Source organism: Myxine glutinosa, chromosome 7 (assembly GCF_964187855.1).
Source record: "Myxine glutinosa chromosome 7, kmMyxGlut1.1, whole genome shotgun sequence".
NCBI lineage: Eukaryota > Metazoa > Chordata > Myxini > Myxiniformes > Myxinidae > Myxine > Myxine glutinosa.
Window position 1 is genome coordinate 142,700,822 of NC_136267.1, and position 25,549 is coordinate 142,726,370.

At 47.2% G+C, this 25,549-nt stretch overlaps 2 protein-coding genes across 2 annotated transcripts in view; one reads left to right on the plus strand and one right to left on the minus strand.

The window, feature by feature from the left end:
* The window catches only part of LOC137431706 (NGFI-A-binding protein 1), a 55,418-nt gene that overhangs the window by 1,644 nt on the left and 28,225 nt on the right, over positions 1-25,549 (plus strand). The window lies entirely within an intron of this gene.
* On the minus strand, positions 10,759-23,718 carry LOC144892871 (uncharacterized). The gene is made up of 5 exons (XM_078781205.1): positions 23,428-23,718; positions 23,145-23,278; positions 22,791-22,893; positions 11,891-12,430; positions 10,759-11,752 (listed from the first exon to the last, which is right to left on the minus strand). Exons 1-5 carry the CDS (start codon positions 23,716-23,718, stop codon positions 10,904-10,906), a joined length of 1,917 nt encoding a protein of 638 aa, XP_078637331.1. The 3' UTR covers positions 10,759-10,903.

Sequence of the window (25,549 nt, forward strand, 5' to 3'; positions counted from 1 at the left end):
TACACATATACAGTCTTACACACATACATACAATATTACACATATACAGTCTTACACACATACATACAATATTACACATATACAGTCTTACACACATACATACAATATTACACATATATAGTCTCACACACATACATATAATATTACACATATACAGTCTTACACACATACATACAATATTACACATATATATAGTCTCACACACATACATATAATATTACACATATACAGTCTTACACACATACATACAATATTACACATATACAGTCTTACACACATACATACAATATTACACATATACAGTCTTACACACATACATACAATATTACACATATATACAGTCTTACACACATACATACAATATTACACATATACAGTCTTACACACATACATACAATATTACACATATACAGTCTTACACACATACATACAATATTACACATATACAGTCTTACACACATACATACAATATTACACATATACAGTCTTACACGCATACATACAATATTACACATATACAGTCTTACACACATACATACAATATTACACATATACAGTCTTACACACATACATAAAATATTACACATATACAGTCTTACACACATACATAAAATATTACACATATATAGTCTTACACACATACATAAAATATTACACATATACAGTCTTACACACATACATACAATATTACACATATACAGTCTTACACGCATACATACAATATTACACATATACAGTCTTACACACATACATACAATATTACACATATATAGTCACACACACACACATATAATATTACACATATATAGTCACACACATATACAGTATCTCACACATATACATACAATATTACACATATACAGTATCTCACACACATATATACAATATTACACATATACAGTATCTCACACACATATATACAATATTACACATATACAGTAGCTCACACATACATACAATATTACGCATATACAGTATCTCACACATATATAGTATCTCACACATACATACAATATTACACCTATACAGTATCTTCTGGTGTTGGCTTAGCAGTTAGGGTGCCGGCTTGGGATCCGAGGATCCTCGGTTCGAATCCCGGTCGATCGCTGAATTAACACCAGGGGGGTTGACTCAGTCTGTTCATCCTTCCGAGGTCGGCAAATTGAGAACCAGCTTGCTGGGATGAATGACCCCGGTGTGTACCCCGATTTAGAATAGGTACACTGTATCCCTGCGCATCGTAAGAGGCGACTAAGGGTTGGCATCTGGAAGGGCATCCGGCCATAAAACATTGCCTCAAACAGGGAACCATGATCGTCAATGGGCCCGCAAGGCTAACCCCCGCTTTAGTGGGGAAAAATGGCCTTAAAACAATCATTCATTCATTCATTCATACAGTGTCCCACACGCATATGCAGTCTCACACACATTTACAGTCTCACACACATTTACAGTCTCACACACATATACAGTCTCACACACATTTACAGTCTCACACACATTTACAATCTCACACACATTTGCAGTCTCACACACATTTGCAGTCTCACACACATTTGCAGTCTCACACACATTTACAGTCTCACAAACATTTGCAGTCTCACACACATTTACAGTCTCACACACATTTACAGTCTCACACACATTTACAGTCCCACACACATTTGCAGTCTCACACACATATACAGTCTCACACACATTTGCAGTCTCACACACATTTACAGTCTCACAAACATTTGCAGTCTCACACACATTTACAGTCTCACACATATTTACAGTCTCACACCCATTTACAGTCTCACACCCATTTACAGTCTCACACACATTTACAGTCACACACATTTACAGTCTCACACACATTTACAGTCTCACACACATTTACAGTCTCACACACATTTACAGTCCCACACACATTTGCAGTCTCACACACATTTACAGTCTCACACACATATACAGTCTCACACACATATGCAGTCTCACAGACATTTACAGTCCCACACACATTTACAGTCCCACACACATTTACAGTCCCACACACATTTACAGTCCCACACACATTTACAGTCCACACACATTTACAGTCCACACACATTTACAGTCACACACATTTACAGTCCCACACACATATACAGTCTCACACACATATACAGTCTCACACACATATATAGTCTCACACACATATATAGTCTCACACACATTTACAGTCTCGCACACATTTACAGTCCCACACACATATACAGTCTCACACACATATGCAGTCTCACCCACATTTACAGTCCCGCACACATATACAGTCTCGCACACATATACAGTCCCGCACACATATGCAGTCTCACACACATATGCAGTCTCACACACATGCAGTCTTGCACACACATGCAGTCTCGCACACATGCAGTCTCGCACACGCATGCAGTCTCACACACGCATGCAGTCTCACACACGCATGCAGTCTCACACACGCATGCAGTCTCACACGCATGCAGTCTCACACACGCATGCAGTCTCACACACGCATGCAGTCTCACACACGCTTGCAGTCTCACACACGCATGCAGTCTCACACACGCATGCAGTCACACACGCATGCAGTATCACACACACACACAAAGTATCACACACACACACACATACACACACATACACACACACACACACACACACACACACACACACACACACACACACACACACACACACACACAGTATCACACACACACACAGTATCACACACAGTATCACACACAGTATCACACACACAGTATCACACACACACACACAGTATCACACACACACACAGTATCACACACACACACACACACACACACACACACACACACACACACACACACACACACACACACACACACACACAGTATCACACACACACACAGTATCACACACAGTATCACACACAGTATCACACACACAGTATCACACACACAGTATCACACACACAGTATCACACACACAGTATCACACACACAGTATCACACACATACACAGTATAACACACACACACACACACACAGTATCACACACACACACAGCATCACACACACACAGTATCACACACACACAGTATCACACACATACACAGTATAACACACACACACACACACACACACACACACACACACACACACACACACACACACACAGTATCACACACACACAGTATCACACACACACAGCATCACACACACACAGTATCACACACACACACACACACACAGTATCACACACACACACACACACACACACACACACACACACACACACACACACACACACACACACACACACACACACACACACACACACACACACTCTCTCACACACATGTGCAGTCTCACACACATGTGCAGTCTCACACACATGTGCAGTCTCACACACATGTGCAGTCTCACACACATGTGCAGTCTCACACACAGGTGCAATCTCTCACACATGTGCAGTCTCACACACTTGTGCAGTCTCACACACATATGCAGTCTCACACACATACGCAGTCTCACACACATACGCAGTCTCACACACATACGCAGTCTCACACACATACGCAGTCTCACACACACACACACACACACACACACACACACACACACACACACACACACACACACACACACACACACACACACACAGTCACACATACACACACTGCAGAATTGCAATTCAAAATCATAATGGTACGTAGTTGCACTGGTATGCTTTACTGTTGATGGCTGTATTACTTAATTTGCCTTGGAACAGTTTATTCGACGGTGCAGCCTCGTTAGCGTGCCAAAGTCTGAAGCCTCGGCCTAGTGTCAAGTGTGCTTTTATCTTCTTTATTTATTAGACATCATACAGATGTAAATGAACTCTTGTTTTACTCTGCATGCGTTGCACATCATGTGCAGCAAATTTCACCTCCCTGCGCCTTGTATTTATTATTTCATTTATTATAATTTGCAAGCCACCGTTTACAATTCCATCATAATTACTCTTTTATGGAAAATGTTTTTTGAGTTTGTTTTATCCTCAAAAATAGACCGTAGTGATCACACATTCGTGTTAAAAGATTTATCTTTAAAACCTACCCTTATGAAGGGGGACAGACGTCTGTGCAAACACACGAACATGGTAGATTTGCAGTCTCTTTCAAGAAGCATCACCAACATCCACGTTTGAGCGTCTATCTTGATTTTTAACCTTCCAAGCAATGTACTGAGTGCGTAAAGGGTGGTCCAATGTAATGTGCAACTTTTTATTTAACGACAATATTTTTACAAGTTCAATTCGATTGTCTTTAATAATTCACAGGATTAGAAAAAATTTGTTTATTATCGTAAAAAAAAAAAGGTCCAATGTGGAGCTATGCTCTCACGATAAAGCCGGGCAAAATGGACGACACCAGGAACGAAGTTTCACTGAGCTATTTATTCGAGCTCAACTCGAAAGAACTCAAAAGCACTGAATAGCCCGTTAACACGGGCGGCAATTTATATCAAAAGTTCACCACACAAAAGCCACGACTCTCAGGCGGGGCGTGGTATGCAAATAAGTCAGCCACGCCTCTCAACAGGGCGTGGTATGCAAATCGAGAGTCCGCCCAGGCAAGGCAAGTCCGGACGAGTCCGGGCAAGTAACCGCCCGCCGGTTATGTCATCGGCCGGTGCAAGGTGATTGTGTCATGCTTCCGGTAACCGCTACATGCGCCCCCCCAGAATTAACTTGCACCGGGAGAGTCAGTTTGAGGGGGTCTTGATGACCCGGCCGAAACGACCCCTGGCGATTCGTGTGGGGGTGGTAGGTGGCGTGGCGGTGGATGGTCGGCCGGGGGGTTTGGTTGACGGGGAACGGCCCCGTCGTGGAGGAAGGGCCAACCGTGGAGGTTGGTCGAGGTCCAAATGGGCCGGCTTGAGGCGGTCCACGGAGATGCGGTCCGGTTTGCCACCGATGTCAATGATGAACGACTTGTCGTCCCTCTTCAGGACCCGGAAAGGTCCATCGTACGGCGGCCGGAGCGGTCCCCGGTGTGCGTCGTTCCGGATAAAAACGTACTCCGCAGTGCGAAGTGCTGGGGGGACCTGGGGTTGGGGGCAGCCGTGGTGGGACGTGGGCACGGGGGAAAATCTCCTGGCGGCCTCCTGGAGGACCGAGCGTTGGCAAGCCGCGGACCAGGGGCCGGTGGCGTCAGGGATGAACTCGCCCGGCACGCGCAGTGGCTGGCCGTAGACCAGCTCGGCGGTGGAAGCCTTGAGGTCCTCTTTAGGGGCCGTTCGGAGGCCCAATAGGACCCACGGGAGCCTGTCGGCCCAACCGTCGTCCTGGAGGCTGGCCCCGAGAGCGGCCTTCATCGAGCGGTTGAACCGCTCGCACAAGCCGTTGGCTTGGGGGTGGTAGGCCGTGGAGCGGTGTAGCTTGACCCCCAAGGCATGGGCGACCGCGCCCCAAAGCTCGGAGGTGAATTGCGGGCCTCTGTCGGAGTAGATGTCCGAGGGGGCGCCGAAACAGGCAATCCAGGTGCCAATGAAGGCCTGCGCCATGTCGGCGGATGTTGTTGATGCCAGCGGGATGGCCTCCGGCCACCTGGTGGTCCTGTCTACCATCGTGAGGAGGTGGGTGAAGCCCCGAGAGGAGGGAAGGGGTCCCACCAGGTCCACATTGACGTGGTCGAAGTGCCACGCGGGCACGTCAAATGGTGCCAACGGGGCCTGGGTGTGCCGCTGGACCTTCGCGCGCTGGCAGGCAACACAGGCGTTGGCCCAGTCGCGGACGTCCTTACGGAGCCCGTGCCAGACAAACTTTGCTGCCATGAGCTTCTGCGACGCTTTCCGGCCCGGGTGGGAAATGCCGTGGAGGGCGTCAAAAATGTGCCGCTGCCATCCGGTGGGCACGATGGGGCAAGGTTGGCCCAGGGAAACGTCACACAGGAGAACTGTGCCTGTGTCCTCGAAGGGGACGTCGGCCAACCGCAGGCCTGTGTCCGCTGTCTGGAGGGCTTGCACCGTGGGGTCGGCGGTCTGGTCGGCCGCCATGCGGGCGAAGTCCACACCGAGGTGGACGGCGTTCGCGCCGGACCGGAAGAGGGAATCGGCCATAGCGTTGTCCTTGCCCGCGACGTGCCGGATGTCCGTCGTAAATTCGGACATGGCGGAGAGGTGGCGCTGCTGGCGGGCCGACCACGGCTCTGCAACCTTGGCCATGGCGAAGACCAGGGGTTTGTGGTCCACAAACGCCGTGAACGGGCGGCCCTCTAAAAGATGGCGGAAGTGGCGAACGGCCAGGTAAAGGCCGAGGAGCTCGCGGTCGAAAGCGCTCTACTTGCGCTCGTTATGGCGAAGCTGCCGGCTGAAGAAGGCCAGCGGTTGCCAAGCCCCGTTCACCCATTGTTCATGCACGGCGCCCACCGCGTAGTCGGAAGCGTCTGTGGTGAGGGCGATGGGTGCGTCGAGAGCCGGGTGCGCCAGCATGGTTGCGTTGGCGAGGGCCAGCTTAGCGCCCGTGAATGCCTCGTCCATCTCTTTGGTCCAGGCGACGTCGTGCTTGGCTGGCTTGCCCCGGAGGGCTTTGTACAGGGGGCGCATGAGTTGGGCGGCGCGAGGCACGAACCGGTGGTAGAAATTTACCATCCCCAAAAATTCCTGTCGGGCCTTGATGGAGCGGGGGCGCGGGAAACTTGTGACTGCCTCCACCTTGGTAGGCAGCGGGACGGCCCCGCGCTTCGTGATGCGGTGCCCCAGGAAGTCGACGGCCGTTACGCCAAACTGGCATTTCGCCGGGTTGATGATGAGGCCGTGCTGGCCGAGGCGCTCAGAAAGCGTGCGCAGGTGGATGAGGTGCTCCGCCCGGGAAGTGCTGGCGACGAGAATGTCGTCCAAGTAGACGAAAAGGAAGGTGAGGTCACGCAGCACGCTGTGCATCAGCCGCTGGAAGGCCTGGGCCGCGTTCGCATGCCGTTCGGTCTTAAGAAGGAACTCAAAGAGGCCAAAAGGTGTAATTACCGCCGTCTTCGGCACGTCGGCCGGCCGGACGGGTACCTGGTGGTAGCCCCGAATGAGGTCGACCTTGGAAAAGATCACCCGCCCCGCCAAACGGGTGGAAAAGTCCTGTATGAGTGGTATCGGGTACCGGTCGGGGGTGGTGGCGTCGTTGAGGCGGCGGTAATCGCCGCAGGGTCGCCATCCGCCACCCGGTTTGGGCACGATGTGCAGGGGCGAGGCCCACGCGCTATTCGAGCGCCACACAATGCCCAATCGCTCCAGCGCGTCGAATTCCGCCTTCGCCACGGCGAGTTTGGTCGGGTCGAGGCGACGAGCCCTGGCGTAGACCGGTGGACCTGTGGTCGGGATGTGGTGTTCGACGCCGTGTTTGACGGCGACGGCCAAAAACGTCGGCTGCGTGAGGGCGGGAAACTCAGCGAGCAGGCGGGTGAAATCGTCCGTGGCCGGGAGCGCGCAGGCAGGCGTGGTTGGTGCGGAGCCGCTCAATGAGCAAGCAAGCGAGCTGAAGGTCTCCGCGTTGATGAGCCGACGCCGTTTGACGTCCACCAAAAGCCCATGCGTGCACAGAAAATCTGCACCCAGCAAGGCCATGGGCACGTTCGCCGTGATGAAGTCCCACCTGAAGCGCTGGCCCCCGAAGCAGAGTGCGACGCTGCGCGAACCGAAGGTGCAGATGGAGGAGCCGTTTGTGGCGACCAAGGCGGGGCCGCAAAGCGCGGCCTGTTTGTCCAGCACCGAGGTGGGTATAGCGCTCAGCTGAGCACCGTTGTCACACAAAAAACGCCGCCCGGACGCTGTGTCCGTGATAAACAAAAGGCTGCCTGAATGGCCGACGCTCATGGCAGGCAGTGAGCGCCGGCCTGGTCGTTTCCCAACCTGCCGAAAGTGCACGGTGGGCGGCACGTTCTGGCCTTCTGCCCGAACCTGGCATGGTAGTAGCACATGGTCCGCTCTGGTGGAGGCTCCGGCGGTCGCGTCGGGTTCGGTCGACGGGGCGTCGCGGTGGCCGCTGCCGCCAGTGGCGCTGACTTGGCCGGTGGTGGCGCTGGTCGTGGCGCGGGCGTTGCCTCGGTCGGCCCAGGGTTCCAGGCGGCCGCTCCGACGTGTCGCCTGGTCGAGAAAAATGTATCGGCCTCCTTGGCCAGGGCGCGAGGGTCCGTGATGGGCGAGTTAGCCAAAGCGAACCGTACCTGCCCGGGTAGCTGCCGGAGGAACAGCTCGCGGAAGAGGAAATCCGGGCTGTGGTCACTGAGTAGAGCCAGCATGTGGTCCATGCGCTCGGATGGACGGGCCTCATCCAGGTCCGGGAGGTCGAGCAGCTGTCACGCGCGTTCGGTCTCCGTGAGTCCAAATGCACCGAGGAGTGGGCCTTTGAGCGCGCCGTATTTGGCGGCGTTCGGCGGGTTCTGTAGGAAGCTCAGGACCCGGGCAGCAGTGGAGGCGTTGAGCGCGGAGACCACATGGTGGTAGCGCGTCGTGTCCTCCGTGATGTTCCACAGGGTGAAGAGAGAATCTGCCTGGGCGAACCAGACGGCTGCGTGTGATTCCCAGAAACCAGGGAGCTTCAAAGCTACAGATGACTCCATCGCCGTGTTCTCGAAAAGGGGTCACCAATTGTGGAGCTATGCTCTCACGATAAAGCCGGACAAAATGGACGACACCAGGAACGAAGTTTCACTGAGCTATTTATTCTAGCTCAACTCGAAAGAACTCAAAAGCGCTGAATAGCCCGTTAATACGGGCGGCAATTTATATCAAAAGTTCACCACACAAAAGCCACACCTCTCAGGCGGGGCGTGGTATGCAAATAAGTCGGCCACGCCTCTCAACGGGGCGTGGTATGCAAATTGTGAGTCCGCCCGGGCAAGGCAAGTCCGGACACGTCTGGGCGAGTCCAGGCAAGTAACCGCCCGCCGGTTACGTCATCGGCCGGTGCAAGGTGATTGTGTCATGCTTCCGGTAACCGCTACACCAACAAGTAATAATATCATTACTAGTTGATGAAGTGCAACATCGATGCACCACAAATCCGGTGTGTGTGGTGGATGTTAAATTCGGCGGCCCGTCTACTTGTTGGTGTACGTTAAATAATCCAAAGAGTCTTTTGCGAAGAGGAGGTAAGTTATCGCCTGCAACCTGAAGAAATGCATATTGCTGTTTTAGTTTGCAAGGGCGCAGCCTCAGCTCCCCAGGTTTTGCTTAAACTTTAGCTTTGAGGGACTCCCCTCCCGCCCTCCATATGTAGTAGCCAGGGGATGGGGAGAGGGACGGGAAGGGAGGCCGTCGTAGGTTGTCCGTCCATCGAGAAACGAGTTGATCACCTGGGAAATGTCATCTCAAAAAATTCCAAAGCACTATTCGACATTTGCGATGGTGCAACATTTGCTGTAGATGAATGGAGGAAAGAAGAAGAAGAACCACCTTTAGAGGCCATTTTTTCCCGCAGAGCAGGGGTTGGCCCAGATAAATGAAGGTAAGTGTCAAATATGAATGGAGGTAATTCAAACTTTCCATTCTCTGTTACTTTCCAGTTGAAGACTTATCTTTGGAGTCTGGTTCCTTCCATTTCTACCATGTGTCCAAACCATGTGTCATTGTTCTTTCAAAACTCCACTTATACATTTTTGGGTGTTTTGTATACAAAGCTGAGGCTCGAGAAGGAGCTAGAACACTGAACGGATCATGACACAACATAGCAAAAGGAACAGTAGCAAGAGTGGGGGCACATCAACAGCAGGGTTGAAAGATGAAATCGAGGGATACTTTCCTTACATTCCTACCATTCGACTTTGACAAATAATGGATGTGGTGAGGAATGAGCGGTATAGGCGGACAAGATCGATACACATGCAAAATCTCCGGAAGGAAAAACTGGAAATTGGGAAAGTGGGCTTTAGGGTGGAGAGGGGAGTGGCAGGAGATTAATATGGGAAGAAGAGGTCATGGTTTTGGATTGTTTGGATTTGAGATGGTGTTGAACAACTGTCTTGAAGGCCTGGAGGGAAGAATGAGATTGCAGAGAATGTGGGAGTTGATTCCACAGGTGGGAAAAAAAAATAGGAACAATTGAGTGGAGGTGAGCAGTGATCCTGGATCTTGGGAGTTTCACCAGAACTGCATGCACTGATTGCACTCTGCAGAAACCTGTGGAGGGTAGGGGAGAAAGCATGGAAAGAGCAGGATGAAGGCCTTGTAGATGCATAAGATATCAAGTGTGCCAAGGAAGTACTTTGTACGACAGAGGATGCCCAGTCGGTGACTGGCTTTGGAGGCGAACTTCTGAAATGTGGTTTATCAAAGAAGGGCTGAGGGTAAGGTATTAATTTTCCTAAAATCCATGTTTGTAGCCCTAATTTGCCAGCTTATTCTCATAACTTGCAGGCTCCTACATTGTTCGTAACAGGCCATATAGTCTAGTAGGAAGACTAGGTCCCCCTGCACCCCCCGGAGATATACTTCTAATCAGTGTTTCTAGATTGGAAAAAATGTGTAGAAAATGACTAGCTATGGCCCCAAGCTGAAAAAATGTCCCACATACCATTTTTATGCAAATTACTGCTGCCATTATCAAAAAAACGATTTTTGACATATCTCAGCCAATATTGCAGATAATTGAAAAATGAAGGTGTCTAGACCCATGTTTTGAAGGGCATAGATCATGATAGAACTATTCATAACATGATTACATGTGTCTATGGTATACTAGTATGCTAATTAGTGCTTTATTTACAAAATAATCACAGTTTTACGAAATAATAGACTCATATTAAGGTCCGTCTACACAGACGTTAACACAAAGTTTTATTTTTCTAAATATTACAACTGTCAAAATAGTCCTAGCACTCAATGTGACCACTCTTCTCTTGCTTGTTTTAGATAAACATCATTAGCATTAGTGATTCTACACTGAGTCAGTCATCATCATTTTCATCGAAATCGTCAGAGTCAAACTCTTCTTCTCCTTCCTCTTCCTCCTCCTCTTCGTGCTCTCCTGTGTTCAGAAGATCCACCAGTGAGGTTGGTAGGATGGGACCACTGGACCACATTGGTTTCAACAGTCCTTCATCAGTCCTTATCCATCCTTGCTCCTCATAAGGTTTTGGCTTTTCGATGATAGGTTGATCGGCTCTTTTGTACAATGCTACGCGGTGGTTCACACGCTGGATGTGCGGCTTCAGGGCAGACTGGCATGGAGGAAGGCGAGCCAGATCAACCTTGGACTTGGATGTGAGGGTCTTGTCCTCTCCCACCATTTTTCGTAGCAGCTTGGCACGGACAATGTCCACTGATGACTCGCGACTCTGGCCGTACATCACACAGGTGAATTTTTCTAACTGCCTCTCCACCTCAGGGTTGGCATCCCAGTTGTCACCCAGTTCACCGAATGCCCTGTGAAACCTGGGATTCTTCTCCAGCTTTTTCAAGGGCCCGACTTTTCCCTTCCCTTTGAAGGCACTGGTGCAGTCTTCTCCGCTGAACACATAGTACCCCAGGAGAGTGGCACAGTAGTCCTCTCCCAGGGATTCTGCCAGCTCAGAGACGTTGACAAGTTGGCGATGCTTCCCTGACCCTGTATCCAGGTACACCGTCAGCTTGATGTTGTGGGCATGGTGGAGCAGGATCAGGAGGATGTCTGTGTCCGGTGTTCTGACTACAGCGTTCTTGTATCCGATGGTAGCAGCATGATGGAGGTACAGAACCACCCTGGTATCAGTCTCTTCCTGGTTGCTGTAGATCGTGGGGAGTTCACGTACCTCGACCTGAAACACAAAAAGGCACCGCATTTCAATCACCAGTCACTGCCAGTTTCAGATCTAGACAAACATCACAGGTAATCACCTTTTTTTCAGGAAAAATTACAAATTGAATCGCCATTCACGAAGGGCTTTCAATTTTACCTTGCCATTCGTTGAGGCAAGTTGGTGGGCCTTCCCCTCCACGATCAGCACAGCCATCTCTGTTCTCTCCAGCCTGGTAGCTGCCTCTTGTCCACTCCACACTTTCAGAAGAAGCTGGCACATCTGCTTTTTGTTGTCGTCATTTGCAAGGAACATTTTGAAGTCATATGGCTTCCTGGTTGCTGGTCCAGCCAGAATGATCTTCTCTGAGCTGCCCCGCCTCAGCCTTTCCTGCGCTTTGATTGACTCAGGATGGTAACTGTCAGTGGAGAACAGAAAGTGCTGCTTGGCCACCATCTGATCAAGCACCTGCAAGCATATCTCACCACATGTTGGGGGAAGGTTGGCAAGGGTATGCAGCAGCGCCATTCCATCCTGGATGAACAGGGCATCCTTGGGGTATTGCAGATCTTGTGGTGTGGTGTCCTCTAAAAGGTAGTGCAGAATGGAGGCTTTGTTGGTTTTGCAGAAGAACCCATCTGGTGTCCCAAGGCTAGGAGGCACTGGTGGATAGGCGTGCAGTAGTCGACTGTTGATTTGCTGGGTGGGGGAGAACCAGTTGCAGAGGTGAAACCCCCTAGCCCAGGCACAGGCTGCAGGCCACAGCTTCCGATGTATCTGATGAAGAGCCAGATGTAGTACTCTTGCATCGTAGTGGCATAGACTGTGTCATTCTCTGCTGGCGGTGTGAATGATGAGCCTTCAGGGAACTTCGGGCCAACGCGAGTAAAGTGCAAGGGTGGGAGAGTTTTTGGTGTGTCGACCTTCAGGCTACGCTGTTGTGACCTATTGATGGTAGGTAGCATTCGGTCCTTGCTGCTCTCGAACCCGGGCTTGACCTCCTGCACCATGATTCCTCCAGCACTGTTTACAATGTTGCTGCCGTGCACACTGGTAGTGGTTTTATTCAAGTTGTCCCACTCACAGTGGAATACAAGGTTGCCCTCTCCTGTCACAATTTGTGGTGTACGATAAGTTGAGACTTCATCCAGGACCTTGGCGAGAGCAGTTTCCAACTCCAAGGCGAAATCGTAGCTCTCAGAGTGTCCAAGCCTGTGTAGTATTGTGGTGAGCTGTTTGCTTCGGAACAGGTGCCTTACAGTCACACAGAGGAGAATGTGCTTTGGTAACTTCCATTTTCCATCTGACACTGCACGGCACAGATCTTGTCCAATGGAGAAGACCAGACGCTTCACCTTTTCTGTCTCGATGCCCTCCTTGCCAGTCATTAGCACGCTGAGAAAGCGGACAAGGTCTGGAGGTAGGATGTCTTCAGGATTGAGCTCCATGTCTTCAGCTGTTGGTGGCCATGGTTGGTCTTTACACTCTCTGAAAGCCTGTAGAATACCCTGGCGAAGTTGGAGGGCAACATTTTGGTTCTTGTTTGTGCTTCCGAGTGTGAATGCTCGTGCGAGAGCATTGGAAACTGTTATGTTTGAGCTGTGCACAAGCCAGAAAGAAATGACATCACATTTGTCATGATCAACCTTCGTGAAGTGGATATGCTCCTTGATTGGGTCATTCTGTAGGCGTTTCAGTAGTTTCTCTGACCGATAATTTGAGTTCTCATATCCATTCAGTTTCAGTTCCTCGACATAGAGCAAGCGCAAGGAAGAAAGCTGTAGAACTTTATTCTGCTGGATGACCTGGGTTTGAATGTGTTCCAGTACTGAGTTGAATGCCTTTTCATGGGCGGCTGACATGCAAGCCTGCTCCTTTGGTGCTTCGGCTCTGTGAATCGCACGCTCATAGTTGTAGAATGCTGTGCGGAAAGCTTTAAAACATGACGGATGGTGTTTGGCCTCACATGCAAAGAGGTCTTTGTTTTTCACCTTTCGATGGAGTCGATAGAGACCCATTTTCTCAGCCCGTGTTTCGATTTGCTCCCATGCATTTTCTTTGTTTTTAAAGGATGGGAAGGTTGTAGGCCTCTCAGTATTGCGATGAGCATCTTTGCTCTCAACTTTCTCACAAAATATACACTCTGGCGGGAAGATGGGTTCAGCAGAACCTCCTGGTTTACGAGGAGAGTGATGCCATGATGAGGTTGATGGCCCTGGTTCTGTATCATCTCCCAGACGATGAAAGTGGCGGACAAAGTGCTTATAACACTTGCTGTGATATCCTACTCTTTCTAGGTCATCAGGAAGAGTTGCCGGGATCTGATCACATACTGATTGCATACGACATGGGGAGTCATGCGGTTGGTTGAGACGTCTATCCCGGATCTTTTGAAGCAGTTGCAGTTTTTCTGAAGCAGATCCTTTAATTTTACGGAGGGGCGTGAAATCCCCATGATCAGACATGGATGGTACATGAAGGATGCATGTAGGAGGAGAGCTTTGGGCTGCAGGTTCTACACTCCGTTTTCTTTTGGGCATGCTTGCTGTCGATGTCTACCATCACTGTTAAATGACAAATAAGAAATCACGAATGATGTTAAAAGTGCCTGTGAAAGGAGGCTCTGAGTTTTCAGTGAGGTAACAGAGGTTCTGAGTCATGTTCTACACTAGGGTACTTTTTAGCTGACTAAACCATGTTTAGTGGCATCAAAAGTGCTAATAGCTAAAACATCTAAATTCTTCCACACTAACGTTAGCTATCTAGGCCAATGAAACATTGTGCTAAGTTACTGTAGCTAGCTCAGCTGTCGTGCCTCTTTCTGGTTCAATTCATATACAGAAGTCAACAGATATGTCTCATGTTTGGCATTAACAAAAGTTTAAGTTACACCGACATTAGGAACATACTGTACATAGATGAGGCTAGCTTTAACGTTAGCTAACATGGTGCTAGCTGGCTCAGCTGTTATTCTGCCTGTTTATGATTTCATGCAGAAACTGAAGTCAAGAGTGTGAGTAACATTATAGTTAGCATCTTACCTGGCTAGATTGGAGGATGAATACCAAGAACAACACACAGATGGAATGGAAGACTGAACTTTCAACTGAGGTATTCAATAACATCAACGTTACCAATTGATACGAGCGCGCGACATTACCAATTGATACGAGCGCGCGAGCGCGCATGTTACATGGATGGAAATGTAAAATGGCAGCTATAGCAGCACTAATTTGGATCTCTCGTCTGTCATTTCTGCACTGTGATTGGATAACATAAAAAAATATGTTTGGGAGTTAACAGCAGGAGTTGGTAGATTTTACGTGGGCTGGGTGAGAAACCTTTAAATAAGCAAGTGAAAATCTCTCGCAATACAAAGTCAATGGTGGGAAGAAAAGTTGAGTGGTACCAATGTTACTGCCAATGTCCCGCCCCTATGCAAGACTCAGGAGCATCTTGTTGACATTTAACCTTGAAAATACCTGGGTTTAGACCCCTTATGTACCATGTTAAGTTATCTGCAGTATTAACGTATCCTTATCATTTGTAAAACTGATTATTTTGTAATTACAGCATTAATATGCATACTAGTATACCATAGACACATGTAATCATGTTATGAATAGTTCTATCATGATCTATGCCCTTCAAAACATGGGTCTAGACACCTTCATTTTTCAATTATCTGCAATATTGGCTGAGATATGTCAAAAATCGTTTTTTTGATAATGGCAGCAGTAATTTGCATAAAAATGGTATGTGGGACATTTTTTCAGCTTGGGGCCATAGCTAGTCATTTTCTACACATTTTTTCCAATCTAGAAACACTGATTAGAAGTATATCTCCGGGGGGTGCAGGGGGACCTAGTCTTCCTACTAGACTAATATGTCTCATCCAAACAACATGAAAGCTATGACAGTCCTAGTGTAGATCCAGATGCTAGTCCTTGTGCTAATTGTTTTATTCTTCCAAATATTTTCCAATTTGTAAAGTGATGCTGTAGCTTTTGCAATCCTGAGATATGACTTCATCTTCCCTGATTCCACCATCATTGACTGTACTCCCCAGGTAGATGGATCTGACTACTCTTTCCAGTGTGCGTCTCTCCAATCTTGAGATTTGTATAATCATGCTTAGGCCCTATTTTCAATAACTTTGCTTTCTTTACATTGATTTTCAGGCCAATACTGCTCCCCCTTCAGGGATATGGCATCCATCTTGTTTTGCATCTCATTTGCATTTGTGGAAACTCCAGCAATATCACCTGCAATAACAAGGTCTTCTCGGTGCTTAGGGCAATTCCATCTCAAGCGCAATGATGTCGTAGTGATTTCTACACTTGTTCCTGTCTACACTTGTTGTTTCGGATGCAGCCTGTGGTTGCTGGTTGCATCATTTTCTGGAGGCGTGGCTGAGCTGCTGATGCAGTGCCCCTGTTACCAGCAAGCTGGTACTCATTTTGCCGACCACAGAAGGATGACAGGCTGAGTCAACCACCTGGTGTTATATCAACGGCACAACAGGAGCTCAAACTCAAGACACTAAGATGTTATGCCAACCACCTTAACGGTTAAGCCAACACCAGGCTTTTGTCTACACTATCAAAGGCCTTTTCAAAGTCTAGTTACCTCACGCCCACAAAGCAAAAAGCAGGGTTAAGCAATTGCTTCACTTCTGTCTGTCTGTCCTGTCTCACGTCATTTTATGATCGAGGAACAACTTAATTTTAAATTCATATGATATTTTGTATACGAATCGGCACATGAATCGGAAAAAAACCCTGCCGTTTAATAGTAGTTTGGCAATGAAGTAAACCCGATCGCACAAGCGCAGAAAGGAAATGAGATCATTTTTTGTCTGTCTGCCTGCCTAGCAGTCAAACCAAATCGAAAATCATTCCAAACAGGAAGCGTATTGTTTTTAAGGATGTCATAAGGACACAAACAACAGGCACGAATAACTAAATAACATGTTAAATAAGGTGGTGTAAAAGACGCTGCATCAACGGCGGTAAACCTCTGGAATGTTTTTTTTTTTTCTACCACCTTTAAAATGTTTTTTATTTCAATTAAATTACAAACTTTAACACTGTACACATAAATCACCTTTTTACATTTTCATAACCCTTCCGTTTCGCAGTACTTGGACAAAATATTACGGGACTTTACGACATCACGACCAATTAAATTTGCCGCGAGTCGACACCACGCATGTCCTTGTTTCTTCAGTCAGCGCCGGCAAATGTGTTCTATAACCTCTCAAGTTAACTATAATATTTGCCTGGAAGGAAATGATTCCTTTAATGATCCTTCCTCAGATAAAGATTTGACCTCGGCTTGATCTTAATTTTCTGAACACTGCTTGTTCTTCTTGAGGTTCCTTGTCCACAGCATCCACAGTGTCGTCAGATTTATCTGCAAACCAATCTCCAGAAAAATGGTTGCCAGTTTGTCCCTTACCTCAAACTTGTCGTTTTACAGATTTGATGTACTTGGTGGGAGGTAAATGAAATGTCAAGAAGTGTGGTTTGACTGAAAGTCATAGCATATCCATCTGGAATTCTATCAGCTGGTTGTTTTTGACGGATTCAGACGGTGTGTGACCAGGACGAATTGTTTTAATTTTGGTGAAGATCCGGGTACAAGAATATTTTTTTTAACTTTAAGTGATTCTTCATCATTGAGAGGTGGGGCCAAAAACGATATATAGTACGATGGTTCAAAAAGTTGTGGACTGATTGCCAAAATTTGGTGGCTGAGTTGGAAAGATGACAAGAACAAACCGACCGATTCGATTTTGGTTCAGGTCCGAATCCAGATCTGGCCTATAAGTGGTGGGATACAACAACACAGCAACATGCATTTTAAGGCCATTTTCCCTGCTAGAGCGGGGGTTAGCCTTGCGGTCCCCATGACAATCTTCTCCATTTTGCCCTATTTTCTGCATCTCTCCTTGTTTAACCCCCTTGCCCTTCTTTCACCATCTTTAGCCAAGTCTTTCTTGGTCTTCCCCGTCCTCTACTTCCTTCTACATTCATTTCCATCACTCTTCTCAACCAGTCACTTTCATCCTTCCTCAACACATGACCAAACCATCTCAACCTGTTCCTCTTCACAGCATCAATCACAGGCTCTATTCCCATCATCTTTCGCAATTCATCATTTGTCTTCCTCTCTCTCAACGATACTCCGCACATCCACCGAACCATTCGCATTTCCACCCTTTCCAGCCTTTGTTGCTGCTCCACATTCATGACCCATGTCTCGCTCCCATAAATCATAACACTTCTCACACATGCAGCATACACCTTTCCCTTCAGCTTCAACGACACTCCCCTCCTCATCAGCACGCCACTCAGTTCCCGAAACTTCTTCCATGCACATCTCACTCCAGCAACCGTTGCCGTGTCTGATCCACCTTCTCCATTCAGCATGTCTCCGAGGTAGCAAAATGTTTTCACACCTTCCAGCTGCACACCGTCTCCAAGATCCAACTCAACATTTCCTCCATCTGCAGCTCCCTCTGTGCACACCTTACATTTGAATGTAGCTGCCACACTGGTTAATGACCCTCTCAGACCACTACATTTTTGATGAACCCACTCAGCGCACATTGTACATTGAATGGAGTTCACTCCGACACCCTTCCTGCACACAGCACATGGCCACTTCCCAGTTCTTTCCACCTCACCACATGCTTTACCACTTGCCATCACCTTCGTCTTTCCTATATTCACCTTCAGACCTTTTGTCTCCATACATTCAATCCACTTGTTCATCTTTTCCTTCAGTCCATCCATACTTTCTGCAATCAACACCAGATCATCTGCATACAACAACTCCCACGGTAAACCCTCCTTTACGTTCTGAGCCAGCACCTCCATCACAGCTACAAATAGTAGACCCCTGATGCACTCCCACCTTCACCTCAAACTCACCACTGTTCCCGTCCTTCGTCATTACAGCTGTGCGCGCTCTTTTGTACATTGCCATCACTACTCTGATCAACCATTCCTCCACTTCTAACTTCCTCAATGCCCATGTCAATACTTCGCGTGGAACTATATCGAATGCTTTCTCCAGATCAACAAACCCAAGAAACAACTTCTTCCTCTTCTTCATGTACTTCTCCTGCAACTGCCTCACAATAAAGAGCGTGTCTGTCGTTCCTCTTCCTGGCATGAGCCACACTCCAGAGGGTCACCTTTCCCCTTGTATAGAGGGACGATGGTACTCAGTTCCCAATCACCAGAATGCGGCCTTCTTTCACCACCAGATTACAGATCTCTGTCATTCTCTTCACACCCCAACTTCCTGCTGCCTTCAACATATCTCCCACAACTCCCGTCGGCCTTCCCGCTTTTCTACTCTTCATTGCTTTTATCGCTTGGGTACGGGAGGAGTGGCAGAAGTGGCCAAGGAGTGGCAGAAGGCGAAGGGTACGGGAGCAGAAACAGCAGAGCATGAAAGTTATAAGGCAGCCAGGAAGGCTGCAAAGAAAGAGGTACCAAAGAACGCTTGGATTCGGAAGAGGGTCAGAAAGCAGTATTCAGGATTGCAAAGCAGATAGCGAAAGAGAGGTGTGATGTGATGGGGGTGAGTTGCTTGAAGGATGAAGTGGGACAAATTGTTGTCGACCCAGATGGAATTAAAGGAAGATGGAAAAGATATATGGAAATGCTGTTGAATACAGAGAATGAATGGGATGGCAACATAGAGAGTAACCGAGACGCGCTCTTTATTGTGAGGCAGTTGCAGGAGAAGTACATGGAGAAGAGGAAGAAGTTGTTTTTTGGGTTTGTTGATCTGGAGAAAGCATTCGATAGGGTTCCACGCAAAGTATTGACATGGGCATTGAGGAAGTTAGGAGTGGAGGAATGGTTGATCAGAGTAGTGATGGCAATGTACAAAAGAGCGTGCACAGCTGTAAGGACGAAGGACGGGAACAGTAGTGAGTTTGAGGTGAAGGTGGGAGTGCATCAGGGGTCGGTACTAAGTCCACGACTATTTGTAGCTTTGATGGAGGTGCTGGCTCAGAACGTAAAGGAGGGTTTACCGTGGGAGTTGTTGTATGCAGATGATCTGGTGTTGATTGTGGAAAGGAGGGATGGACTGAAGGAAAAGATGAACAACTGGAAGGAATGTATGGACACAAAAGGTCTGAAGGTGAATATCGGAAAGACGAAGGTGATGGCAAGTGGTAAAGCATGTGGTGAGGTGGAAAGAACTGGGAAGTGGCCATGTGCTGTGTGCAGGAAGGGTGTCGGAGTGAACGCCATTCAATGTACAATGTGCGCTGAGTGGGTTCATCAAAAATGTAGTGGTCTGAGAGGGTCTTTTACCAGTGTGGCAGCTACATTCAAATGTAAGGTGTGCACAGAGGGAGCTGCAGATGGAGGAAATGTTGAGTTGGATCTTGGAGACGGCGTGCAGCTGGAAGGTGTGAAAACATTTTGCTACCTCGGAGACATGCTGAATGGAGAAGGTGGATCAGACTCGGCAACGGTTGCTCGAGTGAGATGTGCATGGAAGAAGTTTCGGGAACTGAGTGGCGTGCTGATGAGGAGGGGAGTATCACTGAAGCTGAAGGGAAAGTTGTATGCTGCATGTGTGAGAAGTGTTATGATTTATGGGAGCGAGACATGGGTAATGAACGTAGAGCAGCAACGAAGGCTGGAAAGGGTGGAAATGCGAATGGTTCGATGGATGTGTGGAGTATGGTTGAGAGAGAGGAAGACAAATGATGAATTGCGAAAGATGATGGGAATATTGCCTGTGATTGATGCTGTGAAGAGGAACAGGTTGAGATGGTTTGGTCATGTGTTGAGGAAGGATGAAAGTGACTGGTTGAGAAGAGTGATGGAAATTAATGTAGAAGGATGTAGAGGACGGGGAAGACCGAGAAAGACTTGGCTAAAGATGGTGGAAGAAGAAATGCCGGCAAGGGGGTTAACAAGGGGAGATGCAGAAAATAGGGCAAAATGGAGAAGATTGTCATGGGGACCGTAAGGCTAACCCCCGCTCTAGCAGGGAAAATGGCCTTAAAATGCATGTTGTTGTTGTGTTGCTGTATTGCTTTTATCGCTTCCTCAACTTCCTCCTCAGTTATCTTCTCTGCTGGTCCTAAAACTGGGTTACTCTCTATGTTGCCATCCCATTCATTCTCTGTATTCAACAGCATTTCCATATGTCTTTTCCATCTTCCTTTAATTCCATCTGGGTCCACAACGATTTGTCCCACTTCATCCTTCAAGCAACTCACCCCCATCACATCACACCTCTCTTTCGCTATCTGCTTTGCAATCCTGAATACCGCTCTCTGACCCTCTCTGACCCTCTCTGACCCTCTCTGACCCTCTCTGACCCTCTCTGATCCAAGCGTTCTCCGAACATTTTCCTACATGCCTCCTGCGCCTTTCCTACCTCTTTCTTTGCAGCCTTCTTGGCTGCCTTATAACATTCATGCTCTGCTTTTTCTGCTCCCGTACCCTTCGCCTTCTGCCACTCCTTGAACTTCTTCCTCTTCTCGTCAATCCTCTTTCCAACTTCATCATCCCACCACCATGTTTCCGAGTGCCTCGGTGGTCCTTTTGTCCATCCACATACCTCACCAACGGCTCCCAACAGACTATCTTTCATTGACATCCAACCACGTTCAAGCTCAGCCACCTCATCCTCTACCCTACTCAGCCTCTCTTTTAATGCCTCCCTTACTGTCACCTCTTTCAACCTCCACACCTTCATTCTCGGTTGGTACTTCACCCACCGAGCTCTCCTCGCACCTTTCACCCTTATGTCGCAGATAACCAAGTGGTGCTGTGAAACAGCCTCCTCCCCCGGGATCACCTTTGTGTCCCGGAGGTGCCCCCTATCTCGCCTACGCACCCTCAGGTAGTCAACGGTTGTCGTCGACCCACCTGACGTGTATGTAACAAGCTTATTATCCCCTTTTTGGAACTGAGTGTTACAAATCAACAAATCAGCTCCATCAGCAAACTCCAAAATCCTTTCACCTTCTCCATTTCTCACACCATATCCGTAACCCCCATGAACTCCCTCAAAACCGTACATACTCCTTCCCACATGTCCATTTAGGTCTCCTCCTACCACAACAACTTCCTCATCTTTCCTGTTTTCCATCAGCTTCTCTATCGCACACCAGAACTTGTCCTTCTCTTCATCGCTCTGACCAACCTGCGGAGCATATCCTGAGATGACGTTTACCAAGAGCTTTCCAATCATCATTTTCATCATCATCAACCTATCACTCACTCTAGTCACACTCACCAGTCACCACACTGTCTACAAACTCCTCAGAAAACAGGACACCAACACCATTCACACCCTCCGGGCACCCTTGCCACACAAACTTGTATTTCTGTCCCTGCCTACCCTTCACCATTCTCACACCACTTCCCTTCCATCTCGTCTCTTGCACACAACATATGTCCACTCTTCTTCTGACCAATACTTCCACCACTTCTCCTGATCTCCCTGTCATTGTCCCTACATTCCATGTCCCAAACCTCAGAAACCGATCTCCACTTCGGGCTGTACCCTGCCCATATGTAGTTGTAATTGTCATGGTTCTCTTTTTGAGGCAATGTTTTTATGGCCGGATGCCCTTCCTGATGCCAACCCTCTTTGTCGCCTCTTACGACACGCAGGGATACGGTGTACCTATTCTAACCAGGGTACACACCGGGATTCTGGGATACAAAACATAAAGTTCAGCCTCGCGGAGGTATGCGCTCAACCGAGTGTCGTTATAGTTTTTCTCTTTATTTTAATTTTTGGTCCATAGATGCAGACTTGTAGGCACGTTCGGCCATTACTTGTGTGTAATTGATGGTGTGTCCGATCCACCGTGGCCTTCTTGGGAGTTTGTGTGGGTGTCTGTAGCAAATGTTGCTTTGAGAATGGTTTGTCTCAAAGGGCAGGTGGGTGAAACGTGGTGGGTGTGAGATGGTTTTGTCTATTGTCAGCCTACGGTAAGGGTGTGGGAAGTCAAATTAATGTTGTGGGAAATGATCACAGTTATTTATGTCGCGGCTCTCACTTGGTTGCCATCTCGTTTGATGAGTTGATTAGAGATGTGACTCGAAGACAAATTGCGGCCTTTCAGTTTGAGACTTGCATGTAGCGATCTATGCTGCTGCTTCCTGAATTGGTCAAGCTGTTGCAGATATAAAAAAAAAAAAAGTTTGTGGAAGTGCACTTTTGTGACTTGAACCATATTCTTCTTAAAGTAATAGTTATGCAACTCTTCTTTTTATTTTCCTTTAAATCGAGATAATGCACTCACTGTTCATTGTGTGACATTTAATTATAATTCGGGTGTTGGGCCGTTGTGCTTCTTTCCCACCGTTGACTGTTGTGCTTCTATTGTCAGGCCTTGCACCCCACAACTGACCTTTGGTGTGCATGCACACCCTGTCCTCCTTCTTCCACCACCATGTCAGCATCCATGCAGTCAATTAGTTGCATCTTCAATTGCCCTTTCACCACACTTTTGGCATGAATGCAGATTATTTTGGCTACAATCTCCTTGTGTTGTGAGAATGAGGAAAAAAAGAATGCACAACTGAAAAACTGTAAAATGACTCTGGTAGTAGCGATCATATGGAATCTTATGCTTTCTATAAATCACTAACAATTGCTGCAAAGCTTTATCCAAAATTGTATCACTACTGTACCATGTCCTGAGTACTTTGCCCACGTTCATCAGCTGGCTTGTTCAAACGTTTGTTTTGCTCATTGAAGCTTGTTGATGTGGTGAGCAGAGGTAAAATTGAACTTGCTAATGAGAGAGCAGTCGGGTGGAGGCTGATTATAATGACAACTGATGGGTGTGGAGGGTGGTGTTTGGGGAGATGCGAAATTGCAGAAAGCTTCTTGATGCCTGGCTTAGCTTTGATGCAATTTTTGGCCACTGAAAAGATTAGAGACTCGTGATGTTGTGCTGAGGATGACAGGGTTTCCTGCATGGCAAATGTTATTTTTATTATCATTATTACCCCGTGCGTGTGAAGTGAAGAGCAAGGTTAAGCAATTGGTTCACTTTGTCTGTCTGTCCACAAACATCACTTTATGATTGAGGAACAACTTAATTTAAATTGAATGTTATATTTTGATCACTAATCGGAAAACTAACCTCCAGTTTAGCAGTACTTTGGCTCTGAATTTGTCCCTTTCACAAATTGCCTTTTGGCACTTTCAAAAACCTTTCATTTAGCAGTACGTGGACGAAATATTACGATATTTTACATCTTGACCAATCAAATTTGCCATTTGCAGACACCGTGCACGTCCTTTTTCTCAAGACTGTGCGGGTAATGTGTTCTATGAACTCTAGTTACCTCTGTCACCGAAGATGGAGGAAGGTTATGTATTTACCCCTGTGTGTTTGTCATTTTTTGTCTGTGCGCAGGAATATCTCAAAAAGTTATGGACAGATTTGGACAGAACTTGGTGGATAGGTTGGGTGTGTGATAAGGACGAATTGAATAGATTTAGGTGAAGATCCAGATCCAAGTACTACAATAAAAAAAAGTGTTTCTTCACCATTAAGATAGTTATATCTCAAACAGTTATGGATGGGTAATGAATGCATTGGTAGTGGGGCGGCATAGCTCAATATATATCCACAATCGTTCATTTTTGTGATAGAAGCACCAAATTCGGCAGATGTTGACAAATATATTTAGAACAAATATGGATATTGGGGCATCAGAAACTCGCCCCCCTGGTGGCCATAGCAGCCATTTGATTCATAAACGATAAAAAAAAACAAAAAAAACATTTAAATACACATTACATTAAGAAAAATACAATTACACACACACACAGTCACTCGCACACATTTTCTGCGAAGCTACCCTCCACAGCCACCCCCACCCACCGCTAGCAGGCCAGCCAGCACATGCGTCATGCCACAACCAGTGCAGTCAACTGTCCATCAAGGCATGTTAAACATTTTATTTGAACTGCAATAACTATTATATTATATAATCGTTACACATGTTGAACACCATAGGTAAAGTGTTATACATCTGGCCCGGTGTATAAAGAAGTGAATCAGGTGAGCGATCTTGGCTTTCTAGCTAGCTAAATTAGCTTTCTGACTAGCTATAGTATTAGGCCAAGCTCGGCTAGGTTGAGCAATTTTAGCTTACTACAGTAAAACTCGCATAAGTCGGCACTTTTGGGACCAGCATTTTAGTGCCGACTTACGAAAATGACGATATACGCATAAGTCGTCATTTTGGCGACTTCTGTGTAAGTCGTCAAAATGACCGACTTATGCGTATATCGTCATTTCGACGACTTACAAAGCCGTCATTTTGACGACTTGAAGGTCAAGCTTGTATATCGTCAGGCTTCATATCTACTAGTTGCATACGCTAGCTATAATTTGAACTGGATTGAGCGAGACTGGCCTGCGTGTTGTGTTTCGACGAAACAATGACTCATCACTCTGTACAGTGGGCTGCATACACTGCGCCATGGAATTTCTTATGACGACTTACGACTAGGATTTTACTGCTGTTTGTATTAGATGGGACCGGTCTGAGGGCGCCGACTTGTGGATATTGACGACTTGTATATGACGACTTTGACATGGTCATTCAAATTGATTTTCCATTAGAGAAAATCGGGACTTTGACTTCCATGACGACTTCAGCGAATTGACGGGTTAGACGATGGCGTCTTATGCGAGTTTTACTGTAGTTAGCTAAATTAGTTTTCTAGCTAGCTAAAGTAGGCCAAGCTAGGTTAGGTTGAGCGATTTTAGCTTTCTAGCTAGCTAAATTAGCT

What these genes read in the sequence shown, in the direction of transcription:
- LOC144892871 (XM_078781205.1), bottom strand. Translation starts at nt 23,718, where the DNA reads ATGCAGGAAACCCTGTCATCCTCAGCACAACATCACGAGTCTCTAATC. An exon ending in GGCAAAGTACTCAGGACATG is followed by an intron (nt 23,279 to 23,427) that starts GTACAGTAGTGA and finishes TCACAACACAAG; the next exon opens with GAGATTGTAGCCAAAATAAT. An exon ending in TTGCCTCAACGAATGGCAAG is followed by an intron (nt 11,753 to 11,890) that starts GTAAAATTGAAA and finishes TTTGTGTTTCAG; the next exon opens with GTCGAGGTACGTGAACTCCC.